At 41.3% G+C, this 26,967-nt stretch overlaps 1 protein-coding gene across 1 annotated transcript; it reads right to left on the bottom strand.

Moving 5' to 3' along the window:
* Positions 1-11,053: 11,053 nt before the first annotated feature.
* Positions 11,054-26,706, bottom strand: C1D (C1D nuclear receptor corepressor). Its single transcript, XM_073003602.2, has 5 exons — positions 26,572-26,706; positions 20,246-20,392; positions 18,065-18,131; positions 17,904-17,959; positions 11,054-11,611 (listed from the first exon to the last, which is right to left on the bottom strand). Exons 2-5 carry the CDS (start codon positions 20,384-20,386, stop codon positions 11,435-11,437), a joined length of 441 nt encoding a protein of 146 aa, XP_072859703.1. The 5' UTR covers positions 20,387-20,392; positions 26,572-26,706; the 3' UTR covers positions 11,054-11,434.
* Positions 26,707-26,967: the final 261 nt, after the last annotated feature.

Below are 26,967 nucleotides of genomic sequence, written 5' to 3'. Positions count from 1 at the left end.
TGAACCCAAACCTCAGAATAAGGGAATCCTGCTATAGCTCTGTTTAAGACTGTTACATCTAGGGTCAGTTGTGTGAATGTTGTTCCCCCCCCCCTCTTTCAACCTCTCTCTCTACTACACACACATCTCTACATTAATTAAAAAGTAGAACGTAATGGAGAAAGCAAGGCTAGAAATACCCCACTTTTCTGTTTCCAGTATCGGTATATATTTCACATGCAGATTTCTTGAGGAGTTCTTCTCATAACCATTTAAGCCTAGGGTGGCAAAATGTAGCTCTCCAGATGTTTTCTGACATACAACTTCCCTGAGTCCTTGCCAGCACAACCAGTAGCGGGAGACACTGGTAGCTAAAAATTGGCAACATCTGGATAGCCACACCTTGTCTACCTCCAATTTAAACTCATAGCAACTACAAGTTTTAGTTGACCTCTCTTTGTGTTGACATTTCTCCTCATAGTCAATAATGACTCCTCACTGCCAAAGACTGGGTTCTTGAGTTCTACTGTATTGCATCTGTTTAGAAAGCTATACTAGGGATCAATAGTTAAAAATCAACTGAGATATAATCCAGCATGTGGCAGATAAACAGACAACAGAAATGTGACATATTAATAATAACAACAAAATTTATTTACTTATTTATTTCTTCAATTTATATCCCATTCCTATTAGTGCCAAGGCACTACTCTGGACGGTTACAACAAATAAAATAAAATAAAATAAAGATAGAAACATTAAAATCAACTACAATTGACCCTTAAAAATAGATGGCGTGGACCAATCATATAAAACCAGACCAGACGGAGGAAGAGTGGTTGGAGAGAACAAAAAGGTGATCAGCTAGGGTCAGTGTGGAAAGCCTCCCTGAAAAGCAACATCTTTAATGCCAGCAGTCATAGAACAGATTCAACCTAAAGCAAGTTGACACATGCTGATTAGAAAATACCTGCTAGCTCAGTTCGTGCAACTCTGTCGTGATATCCAGAGAGGGAGAATACAATGCAGTGACCAATGAAACATTTTTTAAAATGGATGGCTGACAATGCCCTTGCAGACGTTTGGGGATTGCAACATCCATAATCCCTCACCACCAGCTAAACCAATGAGGGCTGCAAAGAGTTGTAGGCCAAAAACATCTTAAGGACTATGGATGACTAGTTGTACTTGAGTAGAATCAAAATGTCTTGCTGTCGCTAGAGAAATAAGTGGGACATGTTCCTCTGTCTTTTGAAGAAACATAGACCAGATCTTTTAAGTGAAATTTTAAAAAAAGAACCCACACTCACAAAGATATGGAATGAAGCTTTGCTGACCTCCAAGGTGCATCTCACATCAGATTTTTATCTCATATCAAGTTAAAGGAGGTCATTTTAGTTTTTTAAAAAAGGAGTTAAAATACAGTGTGCTGAGGCCACATATGGAGACACGCCCTATGAAAAGATCTAATTACTGGTAGGTCGTAGTTACAACCTTAGTGTCATAGTGAAAAAGTTCACTATAAAAGTCAAACAACAGGTTGGAATGGGAAGACTTTTGATAAGAACTCCTCTCCATGAAAATTCCACATGTTCACGGCTTCTCTCTTACAGGAGGACACATTCAATTAAATAGACTATTGATATCTTAGCTTACAGTGCTTACTAGCACAATGCCTGCATCTTTCAGCACATAAAGAAGATAACCGTGTGATTTTGAATACTCGATAATTCTTCTGTAAAGCAACAAAAATAAATAAAAATATATGGGATTTTAAAAATAGTAAGGAACTACATGCCTGAAACTGTGCAGGAAAAAGACTAGTTCACTAAAAAGACATAGCCATTACTCTTCCTATCAGGGGCTAAATTCTAAGTAAAACTGAGTGGCCAGAGTCTTGTTGAAGAATTTTACTTGCATGAGAGAAACCACAGGCATTTTAATGGCAAATTGCTGCTCATTAATGAAGTGCTGGTTGCATTCTTGCTGCATGCCCAATTGCGCAATCGGTCAATTGGCCAGGAATGCAACCAACCCCTTGTTTAAGAGCAGCAATTTGCTCCCAATAAGTGATTTTTCCCTTATGCAAGAGCATATCATCAATAGGATTCTGGTCAGTGACTCAAATCTATAAACATAAGGTATCAAATCAGCTTCTATAAATAGCATTGTACAGTATAGAAATTAGAAATCTATAATGATCCCTGGTTAAGCTCCTAGTTCTCATGAGCCACTAAAGCAACAATAATTTATACGCAATAACATTACTGCTAAAAAGCATACTTTCCCTTTTCTGCTTTTATAATGCATGTCTTCCTGCCCTGATCTTACACTGTCATTGCTATATATTTTTCTTTTCCCTGTGCTGAATCTGCTTGTCTTCCTCTGTAAATCCATCCATTACAAAACCTCATCCCCTGTAATTACAAGAAATTTACGGTTATTCATAACACATAATTCAGTGCAAAATAAGAAAATGACTTAATAGATATTTGTTCATATAACCTACTCCTATTGTTTGAGAGACCTTTTGATGAATTTGGAAAATCCCTGATTCATAAATCCATGAGATTTATGCTTCTCAAATATAGTTGATTGATTAATGCATCACTTCAGATTTATAGTTTGACTCATATGCTCACGCCAAAATTAAACCTGAATGGGAAGTATGCCAATTAAGATGTAGTGCAGTACAGGATTCATTTCTCAAATCTCTAAAAAAAAGAGAGGGGGGGCTGCCCTTGTAAAATGCTGAACTCTTCTGAAAACACAGTCATCAGTATTTTCCCATAATCAATGATATTGCTATTTTAATAAGCAAGATGCTTTTCAGTTGCTCTTTCCCACAACAGTCATTATAGAATACAGCCATTACTCTTCCTATCATGCAGATAGGGAAATTGACACTAAACCAATGTGGTCTCGCTGGCATTTTTCAAATAATCCTGCTCTTTGATTTCTGTTATGAAACAAACTTATCATACAAAAGGCAAACAATGGGTGAAGCCAGATGGGGGGGGGGTCTTATCACAAGCCTGATACATGAAGATGGAACATGTCATTTCGTGTATTCACATCCATTTGATGCAGACCTAATCCTGATACAGCATCTGTGAAATTCTGCGAAAAAGCAATGGTTTTCCATTCTGCAGGATCCAAATGACCATGGGGCATTTTGCAGTATTTCTTGAGTATTTGGCTATCTGTACAAAAAAAGTTTGTAGGGCAACAGTGAGCTCTTTTGTGTTTGTGTCCAATCATTGTCCAAGTATTGTGCATATCCCTTCAGTATACAGTACTGCATCCTGGTTCCCCAGCCAGCCGTTGTGTTTTTACTTCCACTTCTCACTGCAGCATCATATGTTTTGAACACTTGTTACAAGGGTGGCATAGTAGTATACTGTTGTTGGGAGACTGTCCCTGAGAATTCAATGAGCAATTGTTTATAAAACCTCCTGTGCACAGAACCTGGTGGTCAAAGTGGTAAACAGTGAAGGCTTGGTACAGTGCTCAGAGACACACGGCCATGTGGGTTGGGCCGCTAGTTGTGTTGGCTGCGTTGACGATGTTGGCATACCATGTTGGTTTGTTGTACCATTGTACACCAATGTAATGCCTATGAACACTGGGAGCCTGGCACTAGTGGGAGATGCAAAGGCATAAATTGGTGGGACAAAAATGGGATACACAAAAATACAATGGACAAGACAATGTGAAGTATTGGAATGGACACATTTTCCCTGTTCTGTTGGGCCAATGAAGCGATGCTGACTGTGAAAGAAGACCAGTGAAGAACCAGTGACTCCCCAGATGTTGCTGAACTCCTGCTCTCAACTGCCTCAGGCAGTGCAATGTCTGGTACAGCCTTTGGTGGGCCGAAGATTTCTCTTTGTACTTTAAGATTTTCAGACTACTTTTGTTCTGCTTCAAAGTTACACACAACCCATTGTTCATTCTCAAGATAACTAATGAAAAGCTGAAAAAATATAATTGAGGGATATAATTGTGATGATGTGCCAAGTACTCAGTTATGACTTATGGTGACCCCAACAATTAAAATTCAATCAAAATACAATAAAATATAAAATGATTAAAATACAGTTAAAATTGCCATCAGAAAGAAGAACCTGTTTCACTGTAATGGTGTTCTTAGGTTTTTGTTGTTCATTTTCTTCATAGAATCACAGAATACAGTAATTGAGTTGGAAGGGGCCTATAAGGCCATCAAGTTCAATCCCCTGCTCATTGCAGTGGGTTGTTGTTGTTCTCAAGATAACTAATGAAAATGTTGTTGTTATATTGCATTTTATCTCACTTCAATTATTTCATTTGCTTTATGTTAGTGATAAACTGCCTTGAGCAGTTCCAGAGGGCAAGATGAACTTTACTGAGGTCACATAATGTCAAGAGTTCAGGAACATTAATTTTAGACTACAAGTTCCAGCATTTACCACCCAGAGGCTTGGGGATTCTGAGAGCTGTTATCCCAGACAGTAGTGTATGATGAATAGACCGCTCAAAGTCTGAACACAGGGGTTCTGGCATGAAAATGATGCTTGTCTAGGAGTTTGGGAAAATCTGAAATCTCCATCTGTGGCCCCTCTAGTTTGTGCAGCCAGTTTTGGAGCAAGTCCAGGACGCTTTAGGTGAGGGGGCAGGCATTCTGTATAAACTGTATAAACTGAGGTAACCCGGCAGGAGGAGTTTAGCCATGCAGCGTGCCTGCCAGCCAAAGAATTCCAACCCAGACCATGTCATCTTCCAGCCTCGTGCAGCGTGTGCTCTGACTGGCGCTCGTCAGTAATCATCTGCTTGGCTCCTTCCCCAACGGCAGGCTCAGCGGTTCCTTCTCTCCTCACTCTTTTTTATGAGGAGTGGGAAACATCCCAAGGCAGAATGAAAGCAGGAATGGCTGGGGCTCTCTCTTCAAGTGAAAGGAAATAAATAAAGTCTGAATTAAAAGAAAAGACTGGAGAGGGATGGACGGGGTCAGAGCCCGCTCTCAATACATGACAGGCCCCAGAATGCAGCCTTTCTGCCCTGCTGCCCTCTGGCTCTGTAGGACTACACATGCCATCTCAGGTGAAATGATGGGAGTCGGAACCCCACACAGCTGGAAAACATCGGTTTGAGGAAGGCTGACTTGATATTTTCTGTGTGCAAAAGCATAATAATTCTTAAATACAGACACCCCAAATAATTTACTGTTATCCTTCACAATGGATACACTCTTGTATGGCTACATAAGGAGAAAGAACTGTTCTCTAAAAATAGCAACGATCCCTTTGTGTCAGCTCATTCTGTCAAAAGATATTTTAGTGTGGGTGAGTAGCATCATGCTCTAGATTTGAGCCATCAGGTTCAAATAAAAAAAGGGGGGATTACATGTCCAAAATGCAGATGTTTCTGGACTACAGTTCCCATCATGCCTCTCCACTGGATACTTTGCCTAGGCCTGAAGCTCAACAATATCTCGAGGGTTGCCAGTTCCTCATTCCTAACATGGTCATCCCTTCCCTCCTTGTTTCACATCCAGCATGTAAGATATCCATTTCTTATTCCAGTTCCCAAACTCTGCTTCATCCAGTGTTCGGTTCTGTGTTTTATGTATCGGCTCAAATTGTACAGATTTCCAGAATTCCTGCCTGCACCCATTTGGCCACTGTTGTGGCCCAGCAAGCACCTCTTTTGATTTCTTCTCCCTGAACGTAAATTACTCTTCATCTCCCATGTGAATAAATGCTGATTTCCCATTGAACTGCTGGATGGGGTCAGGGATTTAGGCATCTAGTCAGGAGTTCAGTTCTCCACTGTGCCTCCCTGACGGGTTGGACTCAGTGACCCATAAGGTCCCTTCCAGTCCCTCTGCAATTCTATGATCATATTAGGATTACTGGTGTTACCTCATAGCTGCAGGAACTTTGATGGAAACTGATTATCTGCAAATTCATTTTTCATGGGGTGGAGGGACACACACACAGTACTGCTAGCCTAAAAGGAAGATAACGCTTAGATACATAAAATGCTGTTAAGCTCGTATTCATGCAAACAATAACGCCACTGAAGTTACCCCGGCATATACATATGTCTGGCACGATGTCAGTGAAATGATTTATGGTACTCAAATCCACCTGGGCAGCTGTATAATACCTAGCAGTTAAAAGTTAAAGCCTCCTTTGTTGCTTCCTGTCTAAGCATTTACCAGGGTGCTCATCAGCGTACCTAACGGGGTTCTGACTCCATGCCTGTAATGGTCCACAGAAAAATCAAAGGCAGCTGCAAACAAAATGTGAAGAGTAAAACAGAAATCAATGTGTTTCTTTACCCAGTGAGACTATATAGCTAAATTACTCTATATAGATAGAATATATAGTTTTTTTTTCCTGGGAGGGCTGGTACTACATCCCCCTTGCTGGCTGCACCCATACACGGTCCCTAACTGCCATTTTCAACATTTCCTCCAAACACATGAAGGTTGTTAACCAATGATCTGTACCCTTCCATTTTAAATCATATATTTGAAAAGCATATGTGCAGACTCTTCTGTGGGCCAGAAACTGTAACCCACAGAGCTTCGGGCAGCAGGTTTGGTCTTGCTCTCATTTATCATTCTTGAAGGGCTCTTAGTACTCTCTAGGCATTGTTGATGCAGAAAATGTATATAACCGTTCAGATAAGCATGCAGCAGTTGGCTGGACAGCTCGGTGAGTTAGGTATCTGGTTGTGGAGCCAGAGGTTGAGAGCTGAGTTCCCCAGAAAAGCTAGCCTGCGTAGCCTTGGGCAAGCTGCACAGTCTCAGGATGCCTCCAGAAGGGTATAGTAAACCACTTCTGAGTACTCTCTACCTGGGAAACTCTGAAAAATATCACCATAAGTCAGAAGTGACTTCATGGACACAGTTTTTAAAAATGCAGGTAAATCCTCTGCTTCCCCAGAATAAATGTAAAATGTTACCCCCAGTTTAGCACCTGAAGTGCCTGCTCCTTTATAGGACCTTTCTTAAATACTGTATCTTCAGTATCTACAAGGATAATTACAACCTGTTAGTAAATACATCCTAGCAGAGCACTCATTTCCTTTCCAATATAACCAGAAACAGACATTACAGGTAGCCCCATCACTGGAAAAGGGGAAGTCTTAAGTAATGTGAGCACTCAAGTGTCTCAGCAAGAAATTTGCCAACCTCCAGGATTATGCAAGTGACCTTGTTTAGTGACTGGATTGAAACAGGGGATTTCTTTGAAGTCTGATTTTACAAACCTGGCAAATGTGCCCCCGTTACTTCTTTATGACATCAGTGTGCTTTCAGAACAAATTATGGGCTGTCTTTAATGCCTGTTTCTGGCCTGAGTGGTTGGGATCGCCAGAGATTCAGCAGTTTTGATGTCTAGAGAAGTCTTAAACCATCACTAAACCAGCCTTATTGAATCTGACCTCCTCCAGGGATTTCTGAAGTACAACACCCACCGACCCCAGCTAGCATGGCAAACAGATCTGTCTTCCAACACATCTGGGGGATGTCAGATTGGTGACGGCCAGGTTAAATATACCTGTGGGCCAGAAAAATGATAGCGGGCAAAATTCAGGAAAAGGGAGAAAAAAGAACACTGACAAAGTGTATGTCAACTACTATGATGAGAGGCTTGGGAAGTGAGCATGTTGGACCAAGAAAAAGCATGATTGGAAGAAGAGTTATATGTTGACAGTTCTCAATATTGTTTTTTTGGGGGAGATGTGTTCAGTTTTAGTCACTGTAAACAAAAGACTGCTAGCATCTGACACCGCAAGGTATTTATGCAGGTGTTGTTCCTCGAGCCAGACAAGGTTCATCAGGGAAGACTAATGGCTTAAGTGTTAAGGCTGTGCAAGACGCAGCCCAATCTTGCTGCCTCAAACTCTCACTGGAAAACACCACACATACAAGCCATAGTGAAGTTTTGGGAGGGGGCAGACAAATGATCTAAACATGATTTTAAAATTCCTATTTAACCATACACACTTGCTTTTGTAACAGTGAAATGCCTGAGGCATTTTGCCATTCTGTAGTTTGTTTATTCAAAGTCCCTGGAGACTTAACCTTGTGCATGTTGTGTGTGAATGTGCACATGGGCACTAAATGAATTAGACCCACCATGACCATGAAACTAAAATTCAGAGAAAAACCAACACACAAATCCAGTTTGCTTAAATTTCATCTTGTTCTGTACTCGTTATGCATGGTCCAGAATCTAGACAATACAAAACCAGTACAGAACAAGCCCAAATTCAACAAAACATGTTTGTATTTTATCATTTTTATCAAAACTGTAGATTCTTTCATGGTCCTAGCACATTTAGTCTATGTATCATGAGTTATTGACTTTATCATATCTGACTTTATCAATCTGTTTTGTAACAAATTGTGATTACACATGCTGTGTGTTTTGGTAAGTTCCTGTTCCTTGTAAACTACATTGGGTAGATTATCTTGGAGAAAGTGGGATATAATCAACCTTAAACTACTAAATTTTGGAGAAAGGAGCTAAAGTAGGATATTAGAAACCTACAAGCCTCCACAGAAACAATGGGCCCTTTCCAGATCCTCAAGTACTGTCACACCTCTATGCTCAAATCAGCCATTCTCAACTTTTTGTTGGCTATGGCCATAGACACAATATGAAAGAAATGTAGGCTGGCTCTGGATTGTACAAGTTACATAATGAACCTTATAAGGTGGTGTGTGAAGAACTGCTTCCAGTCTGAGACCCCCTTCAAATGTGCCAGGGCCACCCCCAGGGGTCCACATGGCCCCTATTAAATAACCCTTTAATTATATATTTAAATACTCTGAAGTGAAATCATTATCACACATTTACTATTTTCCTTAAAAAAAAAATTTCTTTTTGACCACAATATCAGATTTAAAAAAGAAAAAACATTTCTGCCATGTAAGAGCATTAAATCAGCGCTCAATTATTCAGCTGCAGGAACTGGCGACAGCGTCTCATTCTAACCAAACAGTTTGGATGAGATGCAGCCACATTAGGAAGTAAATTTGCAGAAGGGCCATGGGAGCAATCACTCTCAATGAAGTGGAACAGAGGAAATCTAACATGTCCTGATTTAAAAATCAACATTGAAAGAGAACCACACTTAGGACATTAATGAGCCCCAATGCAAATTGAGTGTGAAACCACGCGGCAGCCAGAGGGCTTGAATCCACACTGCTAAGACCCCCTGGCGATTATCATTCATAACAGCAAGTGGAAGTCAGTCCAAGCTGGCACTTTCTGCTCACCTAGCCAACGTCTCCAATGAGTCAAACTTCAAATTAACAAGGCGAGGCAAGTGCTTGAAGTGGGCCACGCCAGGACAGGGTTTGGCAAGGATGTACAGGAAAACTTGTCTCCCTACACAAGACTCTGACCAGCATGAGACGATCTCAGGACTGGTTTTATTGTTGGTGTTATCCTCTTTTTCCAACATAACCTCCTAGTCTTTATTGCTGTAAAAGCAGAGGCTCCAAAATGTTTGAACTAGTGAAATCTCAGAAGCAGGGGAAAAAAGCCTACGTGAAGAGCCACAGAGTGTTCATGATCAGAAATTCAGTGCCCCTGCTAGCCAATATCTTGGTAGCCCTTACCATGTGTGTACCTATTTGTGTACAATCCCCTTGCCCACCCCACCCCCCAAATATCTCAGTTTAAAAGACCTGGCTTTAGGTCACAGTGGTGTACAATTTTGTTGTCTGCTTCACAAAATAAACACTGATTATTCTTGTACCACAGGACAGTGAAAGCCTCACAGGTGTCTCCCACTAACTCATTTGCCCCCTTGCCCATTTCCTTCAGAAATACAGACTTCTAGCCATGCTGAGCTTAGTATTTTCTGAAAGTTATCATCGCAGAGTCACCGAAAGTTAAAACGAAAGCATCAACGTGTGATTATTTTAAGAGCATTACGTTGTAGTGTCATCTATTATGCAATACCATGTTAGATGTCAGCTGAGGGGGGGTTGTGGAAATAGCAATCAGTAAAGATGTGTCTGAATAGGGACGTGGTGGCGCTGCGGGTTAAACCGCAGAAGCCTCTGTGCTGTAAGGTCTATAGATCTGCAGCTGTAAGATCGAATCCACGCGACGGAGTGAGCTCCCGTCACTTTGTCCCAGCTCCCGGCAACTTAGTGGTTCGAAAGCATGCAAATGCAAGTAGATAAATAGGGACCACCTCAGTGGGAAGGTAACGGCATTCCGTGTCTAGTTGCGCTGGCCATGTGACCATGGAAGATTGTCTTCGGACAAACGCTGGCTCTATGGCTTGGAAATGGGGATGAGCACTGCCCCCTAGAGTTGAACACAACTGGACAAATTGTCAAGGGGAACCTTTACCTTTAAAGATGTGTCTGATGATCTAAGACAATGGTTCCCAATCCTGGGTAACCCAGATGTTCTTTGACAGCAGCTTCCAGAAACCCCGGCCAGCACAGCTGGTGGTAAAGGCTTCTGGGAACTGCGCTCCAAGAACACCTGGTTTACCCAAGGTTGGGAACCACTGGCCTAAGAAACTATCTGGCAATCCCTCACTTGAAGGGAAAAACAGGGGAGTGTGGTAAACTATTCAGTAAGAGTACTGAATACAAACACAAGCAGCACAACAAAGAGCAAAAGTAGACAAAGTGCAGAGTTCCACATGTCACAAGATTGCAACTCCCTATCACAATCTCTCATCCTTGGTTGTGCTGCAATTGATGACGAGAGAAGCAATCCAACAAAGGGACCAACCTTTGCCCACTCTGAATTTGAGCATCAGCATAACAGGTAACAAATGAAACTCTTTTACTGAAGGTAACTCACTCTGGGGGATACTTTCTAAAGTAGCTCTTCGTACTCTTCTGGAACTAAGTTGGTTACCTCGGAAGAACCACACAGAAACATTGTGTGCCTCAAGCTGATGAGTTTGTTTTGAGCACCGGCAATGTCATCTGCAAACTTGCCCAGGTGGCGGCATTTGCTCTTTGGCAGACCTGCACCCATGTTTTGCAGACTGAGGATGGAGAAATCAGCATGATGTAACCCAAGGCAGACAGAAACTCAGCTAACACATAAATATCTTTTACTTCATAAAAAGGCAAAAAAAAAACAAACACAAGTGTGAGTGAGTTGAAAAGCCCTTGATTAGCCTTATTTCTGTTCATTACAAAAGTAAAACCTTATTTTTTTTAAAAAAAATTACATATTACTTTACCAGGAATTAAGATATTTTCCAAAAAAGTTTCCTCAAAGCTATGCAGTTTCTATTGCAAAGAACACAAGGACCGGAATATATGGAGGTAGGAGATCATGTCATAACAAATGGTCATTTGATACAGGCTCATTCAATCTCAGGCATTTTTACATATATACACAAACATATATTTTAAAAAAGAGAACTTGATAAAAAAATCTGTCTCTACCAATGGCCACAGAACTAAAAAGTCCTACTGATGTTTCTTCTTTTTGGCAAGGCCGGGAGTCTTCTTTGTGGACTTGTGCTGAGCTTTAGGTTCATACAGAGCACTTCGTACAAATCTCGAAGCAGCACCCTTATCCAATTTGGCAGCTTTCTTCCTGTCTGCTATCTCTTTCACTCTGTTCATGTAGGTTCGTATTCTTTCCTGAAAGATACAGAAATAGAGCAATCTAAGTATCTGTTTAAAAAGAGCACTTCGTCCCACAGGACAAAAAGGTCTAGGAATTGTGATGTAAAGCAGCAAAAGGGCACACTGTACTTGCTTACACATTCCAGAACTGTCTGGATGTTGAGTCATGGCAACTGGACTTCTTTCTTATTAGGCCGAAACGTTTCAGTACTCATCAAAGTAGCTTCTTCAGTCCTGGATGAGTAGCGAGACGTTTCAACCTAATAAGAATTGCCATGACTCAGCTTCCAGATAACCTCACCTGGAAGACTGAGAATCTTCACAGATATATTCCAGAACTGTATTCTCAACCTGTGGATGTTTTGGACTTCCAGTGTTTGGAATCCCTAACCACTGGCCATGCTGGCTGGGGCTTCTAAGAGTCAACATTTCAAACATCTGGAAGAGCAGATGTTAAGAGCCACTGTCCTAGAAAACTCAGTCGAAAGCTCTCATCAATAAAAGTAATCAATGTCTCTGACAGAAAATAACACTGATTTGATACTTCAGAATAAATAAGAGGCTTTTAGATATAAATATCAATCAAACCAAACGAATGCCTACAAAATTCATGTCTTTTCTTAGTGCTACTAACTTTTAGTGGATATACCGTTTTTAGTGAGTTCTCTTGAGTGCTCCCTCAGTGCATTTGGAAGATAACCACTCCTACATTCCAATAAATATGTCATCCTCCAAAGGAAAAAGAAAGAGGAGCGGCTTCTGAGTAGGTTCCTAGGTTATTCAACTAATCCTGCACCTGTCGTGATCTGAAGCACAAATGTTAGAACTAGGTGAACACCTTTTGGGGGAAATGGCAGGGTATAAGAGATTGTTGAAAACCTGATTATTGAGACAGGCCTTTGAGAAGATTCCATTGACAGAACACAGAGTGCTTACCAACCCCTAAGTGAGTGATTCCGCCATCTTAACTGCTTTTCTTATATGTTATTTCATGTTATATTGTTTCTAATTGATAATGTTTAGTGTATGTTTGACCTTCTATATCATTTTGATGTTACTTTATTATTGCTGATTATTGTTCTATTTTTTTTTGTTGTTGTTGTGAGCCACCCAGAGTGGCCTGAGTAGCCAGATGGGCGGTATACAAATTAATAATAATAAATATAAATTCAATTCAAGATAAGTAATAACTGTAAATTCAAGGTAAGTAATAAGATTTTCCCTGTAAAAGACCCTGATGTTGGGAAAGAATGAAGGCAAGAGGAGAAGGGGAAGACAGAGGATGAGATGTTTGGACAGTATCATCGAAGCTACCAACATGAATTTGACCCAACTCTGAGAGGCAGTGGAAGACAGGAGGGCCTAGTGTGCGCTGGTCCATGGAGTCACAATGAGTTGGACACCACTTAACGACTAAAAAACAACAACATTAAAGGCACATCTACATTAGTTTCCACTGGAGATTTTGCCTAATTAGTGGAAGTGCATAAAGGTAAAGGTTCCCCTTGACATATTTAGTCCAGTCGTGTCCGACTCTAGGAGGTGGTGCTCATCCAGTTTTTCAAGCCATAGAGCCAGCGCTTGTCTGAAGGCAGTTTTCATTGCATACCTTCATTAAAGAACTGCTAGATAAAACCAACTGAAAGAGTTTGCCGCCTAGTACATCTCACTTACAAGGGGCAGCTATATTTCCCCCTTGAATTTCATGGGATCTGAACGGCATGGTTTTGGTTATATGGTTACATGGTTTTGGTTATATATGGGTTATATATGGGTTTTTCAATTAATTAATTATATGCTGCTATTCATCTCCAGGAAGTGGGCCGAGAAAGGTGGGTCTTGGGTTTACCTAGGGCCCCTGTTGCTCGAAGTACAGTGGCCCACAGTCTGAGGACGGCAGTCCAGCTGGCCCCCCTCTCCTGTCATGGCAGCAGGGGGCAGTACTGGGTCATCCAAGGCGGCAGACACAGGTCAGGAGGGATGTGTGACTCAACTGTTTGCACTTTGTAGTTAGGTTTTGGGGAAGCATAAGAGTTATACATGGATTTTGAACTTCATGGGGGTCTAGAGCCACTAACCCCAACATTGTTGGGGAGAGGTCCATTTGCAAAATCCAGAGGAAGATTTTTTTTCCACTTTAAAAACACACACATCCTGACAAGATGAATTTCACATTCATTTTGTTAGAATGAAGGAACGTGTTGTTCTGTTAAGGTAGCTTCCTGTACGCTAGCGTGGCTCCTACCATGTATGTCTGCTGTGTGCCAGCTTCTTCTTTTTGTGGCAGCAGGAGCATATGGTTTCATGAGGGCTCATCCCCAGAAAGCTTGGAGGAATATTCCAACTGCCTTAGCTCCTACTTCACATGACAGAGCCCAAAGATTTAGTCTCCCAAGAGCATTAGGCTATCAAGTTCTGTCTTGTTCAAGGTGCTATCCACAACCCACGTTAGTCTATGTGTGCACACACAATGCAAACAGACCACACTGTATGTAAACAAGGCCACACTCTGTCCAATTTGGGGCATTTTTCTGCCTCTCTCAAGAGCTACCCCTACCCCATAGGACACTGGTCATAAAGAATCCTTCAAAAGCTTTTTTGGAAAGACTGAGGTGAGGGAAGAGAACAGGAACTTTTCTTTCATTAGAACCCAAGGTACTTCACGCTATGATAAAGGCGCAGAAAAATTTCATTTCCCATTCTCCAACACATAGTAGGGAATATATTTTTAGGTACTGCTTGCCACCTCCAGTTTCCACTAAATTGTCTGGGCAGCATTCTGTGGCTTGGTCATCATTAGGAAGGGGAACAGGTGGGAATTGGTGTCAGTGGTCTAGTAAACCAGCTGAAGGTGTTGGCAGTGGCAAGCCATGTGGGAAAGTAGGGTAAGCCCCATTCAGATTCTACTTCAGGCAGTCAAAATCTCTTAAGCTAGCATAGATCTTCCAAATAACCTTCTCCAAACTGTACCTACAGAGCTCTTGACCACAATAATGCAAATTAACGTTCTTTGATTCAGAACATAAAGTATAATATCATACAATCCTGCATGATGTCTCTTGCAATTCATGAAACCACTAATCAGGAAAAGGCAAGTCCTAAGTCTGGGGCCATATGCACTCCTTATAGTAAAACCAAGAGTTCATCACATGCAGCCCTCTTTCCAATTTCTGCATGGCTGGAAAGAAGATTTAAGACTCCAGCCTCAGTTTTTACAGGATTTTCAGTACTTACTGTACAAAACAGAAGCTACGTGTCTGCTTGCTTTTTAAGCTAATTTAAAATCATGGGGCTGCTAAGCTGGCTTATTCAAAGAAAATCAGCTAAAACAACAATCCCTAGTTCCTTTGTCAGGGACAAGCTAGGAATGATTGACATGGAATCCTGGTTCTGTCTCCCTTGTGGTTTCACCGGACTCATAGCAGGGAAAGCACACGCCTCGGATTTCATGAGGGCTCATCCCCAGAGTATAAATCATGGTTTAGTGTTATGTGCCAACCAGGACTATGAAGGTAAAAGGAGCTGATAAAATACAAAACAAATTCTCATAGCCTGAATGAATTGTTCCATTGAACACATCATGTATAATCCTTTCAAACATGTGGCAACTCAAAAGGGCAAGAGAACAACAGCTAATGATTGATCTGCCATACTCAAGGTAAGGACATCCCATCACCCTTCAGAAGGAAATAACATCCTTTCCCACCACCCACTGCTCACTTTATCATGTCATCAAGTAACAAGAAGAACTGAACAGTGATCCCACTTTCCTTAGAGAATTCAACCATCAACAATATACAGGCTGTCTGTGCTTTTTAACACTAACTGTATTTACTGCAGGCTAATATGACACACTTTTTATACAAATACAGCTTGGCAAGAAGCAAAAAAAATGGACTTAGGGTTTCTTTTCAATAAAAATGCATTATAAAATCAACAGGAAAATATGGATAGAAATGAAGCTACTGTACGTCTCCCTACATAACAGGTATCACTACTTCAAAGTCAGTTTTGCCTGCTATCCACATTCCTCTTTATCTCTGTTTGTGTCAGAAACAATCCAGTTTTTGGAGTGGAAGGAGCTGCCGACAGGGGACTGTCATTGCCCAGGAAATGACCAAATATGTTCACATTCCTCTCATTCTTCAGGAAGGTTCTTTCCACAACTGCATTTATAATTACATACTTTTTATTGTATTAACAATATTGCATATGTGTATAATGCATATAATGTAGCAATTCTGAGAGACAGCTCCATGTTTGTAAGCTTTTTTAAAAAAAAAATTCTCCAAGCTAAATCATTTGATATGATTCTTGAAGTCAGCAGAATTTCCAAGATACTCAGTCTTATATACTATACTCATGTATCTAAATGGATTATAAAGACAAACCAAAAAGATTTACTGCAGGCAGTAAATATGTCACTAATGCAGAATTACTGGACAGTACACATCTAACTGGTGCCAAAAAAGCTTTTAGCTTTGTTGCCGAACTGGATTCTTTACTGCTGAGAAAATGAATTAATGGAAGGATTGGAAAAGAGGAGGGGGATCTTTCCCGTCTTTGCTAGTAAATCAACCGCACGATACGTCTAAGTGATACAGGAATAAGAAAAGGTAGCCTCAGAGATTAACACAAGTCCAAGTATTTATAGGAAAACACACCATACTGGAAGTTATAAATAATTATTAGACATGTAACATTTTTCCATTCCGTAGGTGAAAAGCTGGTTGACACAAAACTCAAGTCTCAAAACCAGAAAGGATAGTTTTGCTTTAACTTGCAACACTTTCAGGATTTCAGAGTGATTGAGACCTGCCTTATGAAACAGGCAATATTGTTTTGAGCAAAAATACACACTGGAATTTTTTCCCAGCTTAAGAGGGCAAACAAATCAAAAGAACAGTAGGCTCCATCCATTGACAGATTTGTTTTAATGGAAACCACTTGCACTCATGCAAACAGGTCTAATTTCCCCTACCCATTAAATCACCCCATATGTCCCCCCCCCAGGAAAGCAAATCTTGAAGGTTGGGGGGCCCCTCCACAACAATGGTATGAAAGGCTGTAGCAGGCACACAGGGAGGACTCCAGCAAGAGTCAGGCACCTCAATGTCTGCAAGCACTTTCCACTAAAAAGAAAAGCGGTCACCACCCTTGGCTACAACCCAAAGAGAACAGTTTGTCCTACAGAACACCTGGCTCTTGGCCTGCTTGGAAAAGTGGGTGAAACCTGGAATGAACTTATGCTAATAGACAGTGTAGCTAGCCAGTTTGTATGATGCACCAGATAAATAGATTCCACGGGGGAAAATTTCCACGTTCACATAAACATACGCCCACATAAAACATAAGCATTTACCACGATCTCAGACCGAGCTACTGCTTCCACATAGACACAATACAGCAGTTCTGTAATAAGCTACCCTGTTTCCCCGAAAATGACCTAACCTGAAAATAAGCCCTAGTATGATTTTTCAGGATGCTTGTAATATAAGGCCCAGTTAAGTGAAACCCTGCCCTCTACCATTGTTCAGCAACCAGAAGAAGATGACATGACTGTATTTGAATAAATTTAGATTGTTGTACATGAAAAAAAAATATCCCCTGAAAATGAGTCCTAATGCGTTTTTTTGGAGCAAAAATTAATGTAAGACCCTGTCTTATTTTCAGGGAAACACGGTATGTAGCAAGCACGTTGGGACCGTCTGCCTCTGGGATAAAGCTTCTTCAGATACATTTGCATGTTGTCACCACATGATTAGCGCAACATCTCATACATCCCTTCACCATGAACTCAAGAGACATACTTAAAGCTCAACTGCTTAATTGCCCAGACGCTCACTCATTTTATCCTACTGCCACAATCCATCCAATTTCATTGTTCCCTCATTTTGACAAATAAATCCAGGTAAAATAACGTTTAGTGCCACTCTGCTTTCTGAATTCAAAGACTAACAGAGATGGAGACCTGTTGCCCTAAGGTATACTTTTGCTGCCTTCCTGGTCAGTCTGGACAAGCTGACAGATTGAAAATTAGATAATATATGGCCTGATGGTACTCCTTATAATAATTACCCTTTCACTGGACATTAAAAAGACCCATCCATTAGGAAAAGATTGCCCTGCAATATTATCTTATATCACAGGACTGCTATTTGGGGGGGGGGGGGGGGAGAGATCAAAGGTAATGATTAATAATCCTTTCATGACACCACAATTATGTTTTAAGTCCAGATTTAATATTCTGAAAGCACTTGTCTCAGCAAGAGGTAATTTTACACTGTTTCTTCAATAAGAATCTTACCAATTCCTGTTTCACGGGATGCTCCTTTGGGTTAATTCCTTGTGTGGCCAGGTATACTGCAAAATGAGGGAATTTTTGGAAAATGAGATACTAACAATATATGCAGTTACAGACTGAAGTATTCTAATTTTAACCGTAAACATCTTCCCCGGTATACTCACCCCAAAACATGGAATTCAATGTGTAAGCAGAGACCAGATCTAATTTTGCTTGCTCGAGAGGATCCAGCTACAACCGGAAAGTTAAAAACACCATCATGTGAATTTTATTGTGCTAACCTGACAATTAAGATCATAAGAGAGAAATAATGTTGCTTTCCTACCCCAATCTCAAACCAATTTTACAACAACACCTTGCAGAATTCAAAAAGCAAAATAGAGAACCAAATAGGTGCACATTATCTGTTTGCTTCTAGCTTTGAAGCCTCTTCAATAACTTCAAATGAATGAAACTCAAAATAAAGTTAGGCTAATGCAGTCTGATAGTTATGAGGAGATGAACTTAGCAATTTTGAGATTACAATGGCCCTCTCAGAGAACTTAAACATACAAAGTTTCAGAAGTCTTTCATTAAGGTCTTCATGTTATATAGTTTGAATACCATGTCACAGACATATTATTTATCATTGTAAAAAGTACATATTCCATACTCCTTTTTTTCAGTTTTTCTGGGGGGAAAAACAAAACACGGCTTTGGAAATTCCTCCATTTTTTCCAAGTCTCTCCATCTCAAGGCCCTATTAAAGTATCCTCTGTCCAATACATAATCTTAGAAATATGGGGCAAAATCCCTTGAAGTACATGGATCCTTAAAGATACCAGACAAAACGGTTAAAAATAGTTCAGATAATGTGATATCTATAGAAATGCCTTCAAACGTCAAAACACTTCTCATATACTATTTCATAGAAATCTTTACCAAAGGGGAGAGAGGGACATGTGCTCATTCATATGCTGTTGGGACTGGAAAGCTTATCAGCTCTAGCCAACAGTATCTGGAGCGCCACATGTTTCCTACCCCAGCTTTACTATAATCCCGTAAAGCACTGGTTCTCAGAGTTGGGTCCTCTGATGTTATCAGATTGTTATATCTCAGAATCTCTGACCTGTAGCCACCTCAGCTAGGATTTCTGAGAGCTGAAAGAGCTAGTTTTGGGGATACCTGCTCTAAACCTCTGCTTTAGTTATCCCATGTTGCAGATGGGAGGTCACATAAGAGCAATGAGTGAGTTCATTGAGGGGAAACTCAAAAAGGGCTTCCCAGTCACTAGCCATTGTGCCTCACCACTTTTTGTATGCTGCAGGTGTACTTGTTTATTTATTTTATTTTATTTAACTTATATGCTGCCCACACTACCCAAAGGTCTCTGGACGGCTTACATTTAAAATATAATAAAAAGACAAAAAAATTAAAATGCATTTAAAATATATAGTCTAAAAATTTACAGATGAGAGATTGCAAAACCTATTCGTTTTTGTTGTTTTTTAGCATTGCGGCTCCCAGAATTTCCTAATCAGCTGGGACATTCTGGAATTATAGCCAAAAAATAAAAAAGGAACTAGGACACCAGTACCAGCAGCAGTCTAATAAGGCCGGTGGAGGTTAAGAGGCAACTATCAAAGCTCTGAGCACTCACTAAATTTCTTCTCTTTACAATCTTGCGTACACTCTGGATCACTGCCACGCATTGTCAACAATAAGGCAGAAACTTTTTTTCTTTTTTTGGCTGTCAAAGCCAATCTATCATTTTGTTCCTACAGGATTTCCTGGAAACTCATACATGAGTGTACCGCTTACAAGATTGAACATGGATCCTGTCAAAGGGCTGAGTTGTCAAGACGGTTGTGTTCATAATTTATTCATGTTTGGAAGGCTTCAGGGGGGCGGAATTCCCTGATCTATGAGCTTTCTTTATTTTGCCCCAAAGAAATTACAAATTGGATTTTAAATGCTATGGCGCCTAGATACATGTACAAAGACCTCAGGCAGTGCCTTGTGCTGTTGCAAAGGGGGAATGGGAGGATGGTGGTTTTCATGAGCCTTGAGACTGTCCTTTGTAACAGCTGAGAGATACTACAGCAGCTCAACAACTAAGTTGTTTGTTCTAGAACTCACCTTTAGATCTGAGAAATGTAGGCCGTGTGCTTACCTTTTATTTTATTTTATGTCACTGGAAGATACAGTCTGTTTCAAAACACTGGGATGCCCTCCACCATCTTCTATTTATTTTTTAAATTTAAATATTCATAAGCTACCTTCCAGATCAAGCCTACCAAAAGCAGCAATCAAAAATGAAGTTAAACAGGTAAAAAAAGAAGTTGCCTTCATGGTCATCTTCTTACCTTCTGAAGAAGTTCACTTCGAGATACAGACATCATAGTCTTCAGCATCTCATCTACCGATGCAACAGATCTTTCAAAGGCCAAAAGGTAATCCTGAATCTCTGTTGGGTATTCTTCTCCTGCAACAGCCATCTCCGACATGATGCTCTATACACAAATAGAAGTACAATGTTTATCAATAGGTGCTAGCGGATAAATATGAGATTACAGTGGGGGCTCGACTTACGAACTTAATCCATATTGGAAGGCAGTTCTCAGGAATGCATTGAAAACCATTTAATCCGTATCTGCTCTTTTCGTCCATAGAAACTAATGGGAAGCTGCTATTCCGCCTTCTGCCACTAGAGGGGGATATTTTTCTTTTTTCCTTCTAACCTAAGATGACTTAGCTTTAAAAAAAAGAGAAAAAAGAGTTCGTAACTCGAATCTAAGTTCGTAAGTCGAGTCCATATATTCCTATGAGAGCAGTTCGTAAGTAGAAACGTTCGTATGTCAAGCGTTTGTAAGTCAAGACCCCACTGTATATTATCTTAGAACCACAGAGCTGGAAGGGATTCTATGGATCATGAAGTCCAGCCCCTGGAAGGGACTCTATGGATCATGAACTCCTAGCCTCTGGCTCAGCAACCAGATACCTAAACCAATGAGCTATTAACAAAATGGTAGAAGAGATTCTCAAGTTGCTTGTGAGCAGCTACTGACTTGTGGGTTTTGAAACAAAGCCATGCAAAGCACATTTCTTGGCTTCTGCAAGAAAGGCAACAGTTATTAGCACCTTCAATTCTGAACAGGTTTTTATGGCCTTGCTCCAACATTGCCTTGGGAGCCTGGCTACCACTCTTTCCTGCAGCATCTTCAGATCAAATGGATTACCCAATTCACATGACTGCACAATATGCCAGTGCCTGCTCTCCAACTCGGACTGAAATTTTGGTACTGGAAGTGCCCAGGTATAATGTTTTGGGAACCAGCCAAAGAATTTCAACAAAATGGAACAGGGACTGTTTCATTGAGAAAGACATGTCTCTCAGCACCAGATAAGATAAACCCACACAGTATTTTAAATCAGGGGTGAGCAATGGTAGTTTGTATACTGAGGTTGGTTTCATCCATTTTTCTGACTACATGGCTGAATTTGGTTTTTCTTTTTAAAAAATTCTTTTATGAAATGTGTAAGCCAGCTTCACTGCTGTTTTCTAGTGGAAAGGCAGGGCATAAATGTAATTTAGCAAAACAACGTAACACAACATGTCACAAATGAACTTCATAGGTTTGGGCAACACAGAGAGTGGATAAAAACCAATGATTTTTTAAAAAGAATTTAAATAATGATTTATATTTTAAAATATATTTTTTAAATTATTTAAATAATCAAAACTCCATTTTAAAAAAAATTTAAATCATGATTTCAATCAATTTAATTTAAATCTGATCAAATTTGCAGTACCAGAATCAGAAATGGCAAGGAAATGTTTGTTTGTTTTTTTAAATCTGGAACAGGACTAAGATTTATACCCAAGGCCCCTCAATTTACAAATTACAAAAGCAAGGCCTTTTACTTTCTCCATTTTAATTTTTTAATTGGGGTCTCTCTCTGGTGGCCTTGAAGGCTGCAAGAATGCATCTGAATGCCACATATGAAAGTCCAATAAACAGACTGTCTAATTAACTCTCAGTATTGTCTGGTTCAGAAAGAGTTGTACACATCCACTGCCTGGAAGTCAGTAGTTTGTGTAGCATGCAAAAGGCACATTCACAAACTAAAGTGATAGAAGCTGGAACTTCAATAGCCATAAATAACATGTTGCCAACAATGGCACTTGCCCAGAATATCATCATAGGCATCCTTCAGTCTCGAGAGACTATGGTAACATGCTCTGAATCGAGGAGTGTCCTCTCCAGAGCACGAAGCCTAGGCAAAGTAATATGGAGGATAGGCTGTTACGCAAGCAGCAAATCCCCCCTCTCCACATCGCTGAAATGGTCCAATGGAAAGGCAAGAGCCAATACAACTGGTTCCAGCAACGTCGCAGGAGTTGGCAGAACGAAATGAACTGCTTTCAGGACTCCAGCTCCGGATTTTGCCTCTAGGTTAACTCCTGGAGCCTTTTCCATCAGTGGATATATCCATGAGTGGATATAGCCTTATTCATGCCCAGAATAAGGAACTGGTTAAAAAGCTTTAAGCAGAACTGCAATGTTTAGTCAATCGATTAGTTGGATCAATCAAAGCCCTTCTGAACAATTAAAAAGATTTCACCCAACCAATCAGCCAGCAGATCCTTACCTGACCTAAAATGTTTAGAAAAGCTAGTTGGCTGGATCACTCAGTGATCAGCCAGGGTTATTTTGGGCCACCTGAATAGTTTAAATATCAATACTGTATGGGCTTTCTGCACTGTGTTACTGTTGACCGAAGCACACACATACATGTATTCGTACAGTATAATTCTTTGATACCTCTGATTAAGTGGATGACAGCAGGCTGGATAAATAAGCAATGATTTTTTTAAAAATCAAATTGATTTAAATTATGATTTAAAGCATGATTTAAATTTAAAGTTTTTTAAATATTTAAATCATTAAAACTATTTTTAAAATTTAAACGGTGACTTTATTTATTATTTAAATCAACTTGATTTAAATAAAAATTAAAGTCACAATTTAAATTTGATTTAAATCAAATCCACCCCAGATGGTAGTCCAATAAAAATTTCTTCAGTTTCCACAATACTCTTTTTCACAGAAAACACAGCAGCTAACACTGCAACCCTTCTGGAAGCCTAACATATGAGACAGCAGGACATTTCTTTTTTCTCACAGAGAACCGGGTACTTTTTCAAGATGGCAACTGCATTCATGCTTAACTGATTAAAATGGCAATTAGTTAAAACTCATAAGGTAGTTTAACGGGACAGTCTTAGTTCTAAATGACTATATATAAGCTCTCACCTGAATGAGCAAGAGCTTGTCTTATTTCTATCAAATATTTGGTTACAAAATACACAAAGAATGTTTGTAGCTATAGAACAGATGTTGCCAAAGAAAAATAAGGCCACACAGAATACTCCATATACCCACAGGATATTCTGGTCCAGCTTATTTTGTTTATCTAATTTACAAAAGCAGTTACTTCACACTATACGAAAAGGTACTTTTGTGTGACAAGAAGAAACTTGATTTCTTTCTGATTTGTTTTTTTAAACACATGCCAAAACTGAATGAATGTTGTATATAATATTTTTTAAAAAGTATTACCAAATAATCCCAGTCATGAGATAAAGTGCCAAATGGAAGTGAAACATTCTGAAGAGCTACTGGGAAAGGTAGATTTAATGGAGGGGAAAAAACTTCTTAAATACCCAAACCATCTAAAATCACGTTACACATGTTATTCTTAGACAAGGTGGAAGGAATCCTGGCTGGGAAAGGGAACTGAAACACGGTACCAGAATAATTCAGCAGGGTAAGCCTTACGTGAGTGGTTAAACCGCTGTACTGCAGCCAAAACTGTGCTCCCGACCTGGGGTTCAATCCCAGGTAGCCGGCTCAAGGTTGACTCAGCCTTCTATCCTTCCGAGGTTGGCAAAATGAGTACCCTGCTCGTGGGGAGGGGGCAATGTGTAGCCTGCATCATTAACTTGTAAACCGCCCAGAGAGTGCTTGAAGCACTATGGGGCGGTATATAAGCAGCACGCTTTGCTTTGCTTTTGCTTTGTTTGTACTCAGAAGTACTAGGAACCAACAACAGCAGACCACGTTGCAAAACAATTCCTGGGCTGTGATGTTCACAAAGCAAGAGGGGCACCATGAATATCAGCTCCTTCATACACATCACTCCAACTATGAAAGTAGTGTCTACTAACCCAGAAGGGTCGGCTTCCATATACAGAATGAACACCCTCATGGCAGGGGCACAAGCTTCCATCCCCCAGCACAATGATGTTCACTGTACACACAGAGGTCAAGCCATGTTCCATGGTGGACTCCAACTCAGTTCAGCCCCAGCCAGCATGGCCGATACTTTGTGATGGTGGTCACTAAAGTTCGGCAACATCTAGAGCGCCACAGGTTTCCCACCTCATGATTACGCCTCATGAAGAGCCTTATACTTCGGCCTTTTACTGCACAAGTCAGTCAACCACCTTTCTCCCTTTCAAGATGAGATGCAAGGAACCCTGTCAAGTAGGGTGACCGCGTGCATGATTAGCCAAGTTTTGTGGATCACTAGAGACTACAACGTGGGTCTCCCAAGTTCTGGCCCCATACTTTAACCACTACATCACATAGGGTCACTGTAAAATTTGTTTGTATCACATTTTTACCAATAAAGATTGTTTTCCAAAACAATTTTTTTTTCCGGGAAAGTGCCAGCCCTGAATATTACTCCAGACAGACATAATTTCACGGATCATTCCCCTCCTGTTTTCTTCATATGTCTGTCAATTACACTGCAGGTAACACCTATCAATTCCCATTATACCCAGGGCTTTAGGATACAAGAGAGAAAGCACAGTGTTTGAAAAAATGAAATCTTTGGCCCATTAAACATTTCAACTGCTGTTAGCAGCCTCCAAAGATGACATGGTTGATAAAACATGGCATGTGCAAAACAGATAATTAAGAAGCAAGTTTAAATGTACTCCCCACCACTACAATCTGAACATAAAGAGAAGATCTAAGAATAGATCCTATCTGAGGAAGTTTCACCTGCAGCTATCTGGAGCACGGATGCAGTTTCAGCAGGTCTAGGGGCCAACTTTCTGCCTACGGCATCTTCCAGGGGCTGTATGGACCACCAGAACAAGGCAACATTTAAAATGAAGCCAGATGCATGAAAAGTCCACTTCCAGTCTTCAAAAATTGGCCTTTTTTGTATTAAACACTGGGGGAGGGGGTTGCAATCTGTTTAAAAAGTGGTTCACCGCTCCTGCAGTTTTCCAAGAGAAATGTTTCATGCTAGCACAAGAAATAAATATGTTTTGATGTAACTGAAGACAACTAATTTGCGGCATGGGATGGAGTAGTCATACGGATCTGGGGGCCACAAAAGAGATGTTGAAGCTATATTAGAACTACAGTTTGCCCCCCACCCCCGGTTGCACAGAGGACTCCAATTGAACCCCTTAGGACAGTGATGCAATTGGACTACAACTCCCAGAAATCCTGGTCAGCACAGCCAGTAGTGAAGGCTTCTGGGACTTTTAGAACATCTAGGGACCTAAGGTTGGAAACCACTGACCTAGGCTTGGAGATAATGATGAGAAAAACGATGACTTGACCTACTTTCTCCATGAGGTGAGAAAAATGAAAGCAGGGCTCAACCATGGAATCAATTTTCAATGCAAATTCAACTTGCAGAGGAAAAGCCAAAGTCCTTTATTCAGCAGAAGTTTTGTTCCAGTGCAGGAACGTGACTTTCCACATCTTGTCGGTCTTCAGTTCCTATCATGCCCAGTCACTGGCTCTGCTGGCTAGGGCTGATGGGAGCTGTGACCCAATAACATCCTGAGGGCCAGAAGGTGCCCCTTGGTACGAAAAGACAACATTGCTGCTTACATAATGTGGAGAACGTGCACGGTTCCATACATGCGGGATCCCTCTCTGCAAGATCCCCCTTCCCATCTTAGTGTGTTCCCCTGAACACTCAGGAACAGCTGCATCCCAGAGGGCCACAGGGGTGCTGCCCAGGTGTCCTGGGAATGACCTGAAATCAGATGAGCTTTGGAGAGGGTGGGGCCACGGAGGCTTTTGCGAATACAATTCCCAGAATCCTCCAGCCAGACGAGCTAATGGTGGTGGTGGGGAATCTTTAGAGCTGCGATCCCGGAAAATGTAGGTTTTTCCAGAATCTTTCTTTTTTTTAAATGGCGCTTCTCATTTTTTTTTTGCCATGCCCCCAACAAGTGCCACTCAAGTGAGCCGTAACAGGCAAATGGAACCTCCAGATTCAGGAAGGGTGTACCTGAGAAGTCTAAACCCCACAGAGAAGAAGAACTCGTTGCTTCCTCGTTGACTCCCGGAGGGTTCCAGAAAGGGCGTAGCGGGAGAGCCCCCTAATGGATGCCCGCCGGGGCAGGGCCTCCCCCGGCAAAGCTCTCCAAACCCCCAACGCCCCCCCCTCGCAACAAGCCTCGTTTTCTTGGCTTTTCCTTCCTCCACAAAACCGCCGGAGCGACTTCCGGGCAGGATCCAGACCCCCCACCCTCACCCCGGCTGGGAAGAAGGCAGGGCGCATCCCTGTCCCTCCGAAGGGAAGAAAACACGCGGACTCGCCGCCCGGCGCCCCCCCCCCCTCGCCCGCGCTGGCTCGAAGGCTCCCTTACCTGGCGGCGTGGAGAGACCGGGCGTGCTTTCCAGCCAGGCCAGGATGCTCCTCCCCTCCCGGCTCTCGCCCCGCCCTCCCAATGACGTAAGCAGGAAGACGGGCGGCGAAGGAGGGCCCGCCTCTTTTGCCCCCAGGGCTCCGGCCGAGCGCGCCGGGAATGGGGGGGCACACTTCCTCCTCTCGTTCTAGGCCGTGGTTTTGTTTTGAATGGTTTCCTTGTAAAGATGGAGGCCGCGTGGCTGCTGCGGTTCCTGGGTGCCTTCCAGACATAACGCTAAATGTCGGAATGGACCCGGGAAGGTCATGCCCAAGGAAAGGGTGCAGGGGTGTGTGTGTGTGTGCATGCATGTGCATGAGCGGTCTTCAGGGACCATCCCGAAATGGCGAGGCATAT

The sequence above is a fragment of the Pogona vitticeps genome, chromosome 1 (assembly GCF_051106095.1).
Source record: "Pogona vitticeps strain Pit_001003342236 chromosome 1, PviZW2.1, whole genome shotgun sequence".
Taxonomy (NCBI): domain Eukaryota; kingdom Metazoa; phylum Chordata; class Lepidosauria; order Squamata; family Agamidae; genus Pogona; species Pogona vitticeps.
The sequence above is the reverse complement of the archived record's forward strand: the minus strand, read 5'-3'. Positions and strand labels throughout refer to the sequence as shown.

Coding starts and splice junctions, on each gene's coding strand:
- C1D (XM_073003602.2), bottom strand. CDS start 20,386: ATGTCGGAGATGGCTGTTGCAGGAGAAGAATACCCAACAGAGATTCAG. Junction 18,132..20,245: donor GAAGTGAACTTCTTCAGAAG/GTAAGAAGATGA, acceptor TTCCGGTTGTAG/CTGGATCCTCTCGAGCAAGC. Junction 17,960..18,064: donor ATTGAATTCCATGTTTTGGG/GTGAGTATACCG, acceptor CTCATTTTGCAG/TATACCTGGCCACACAAGGA.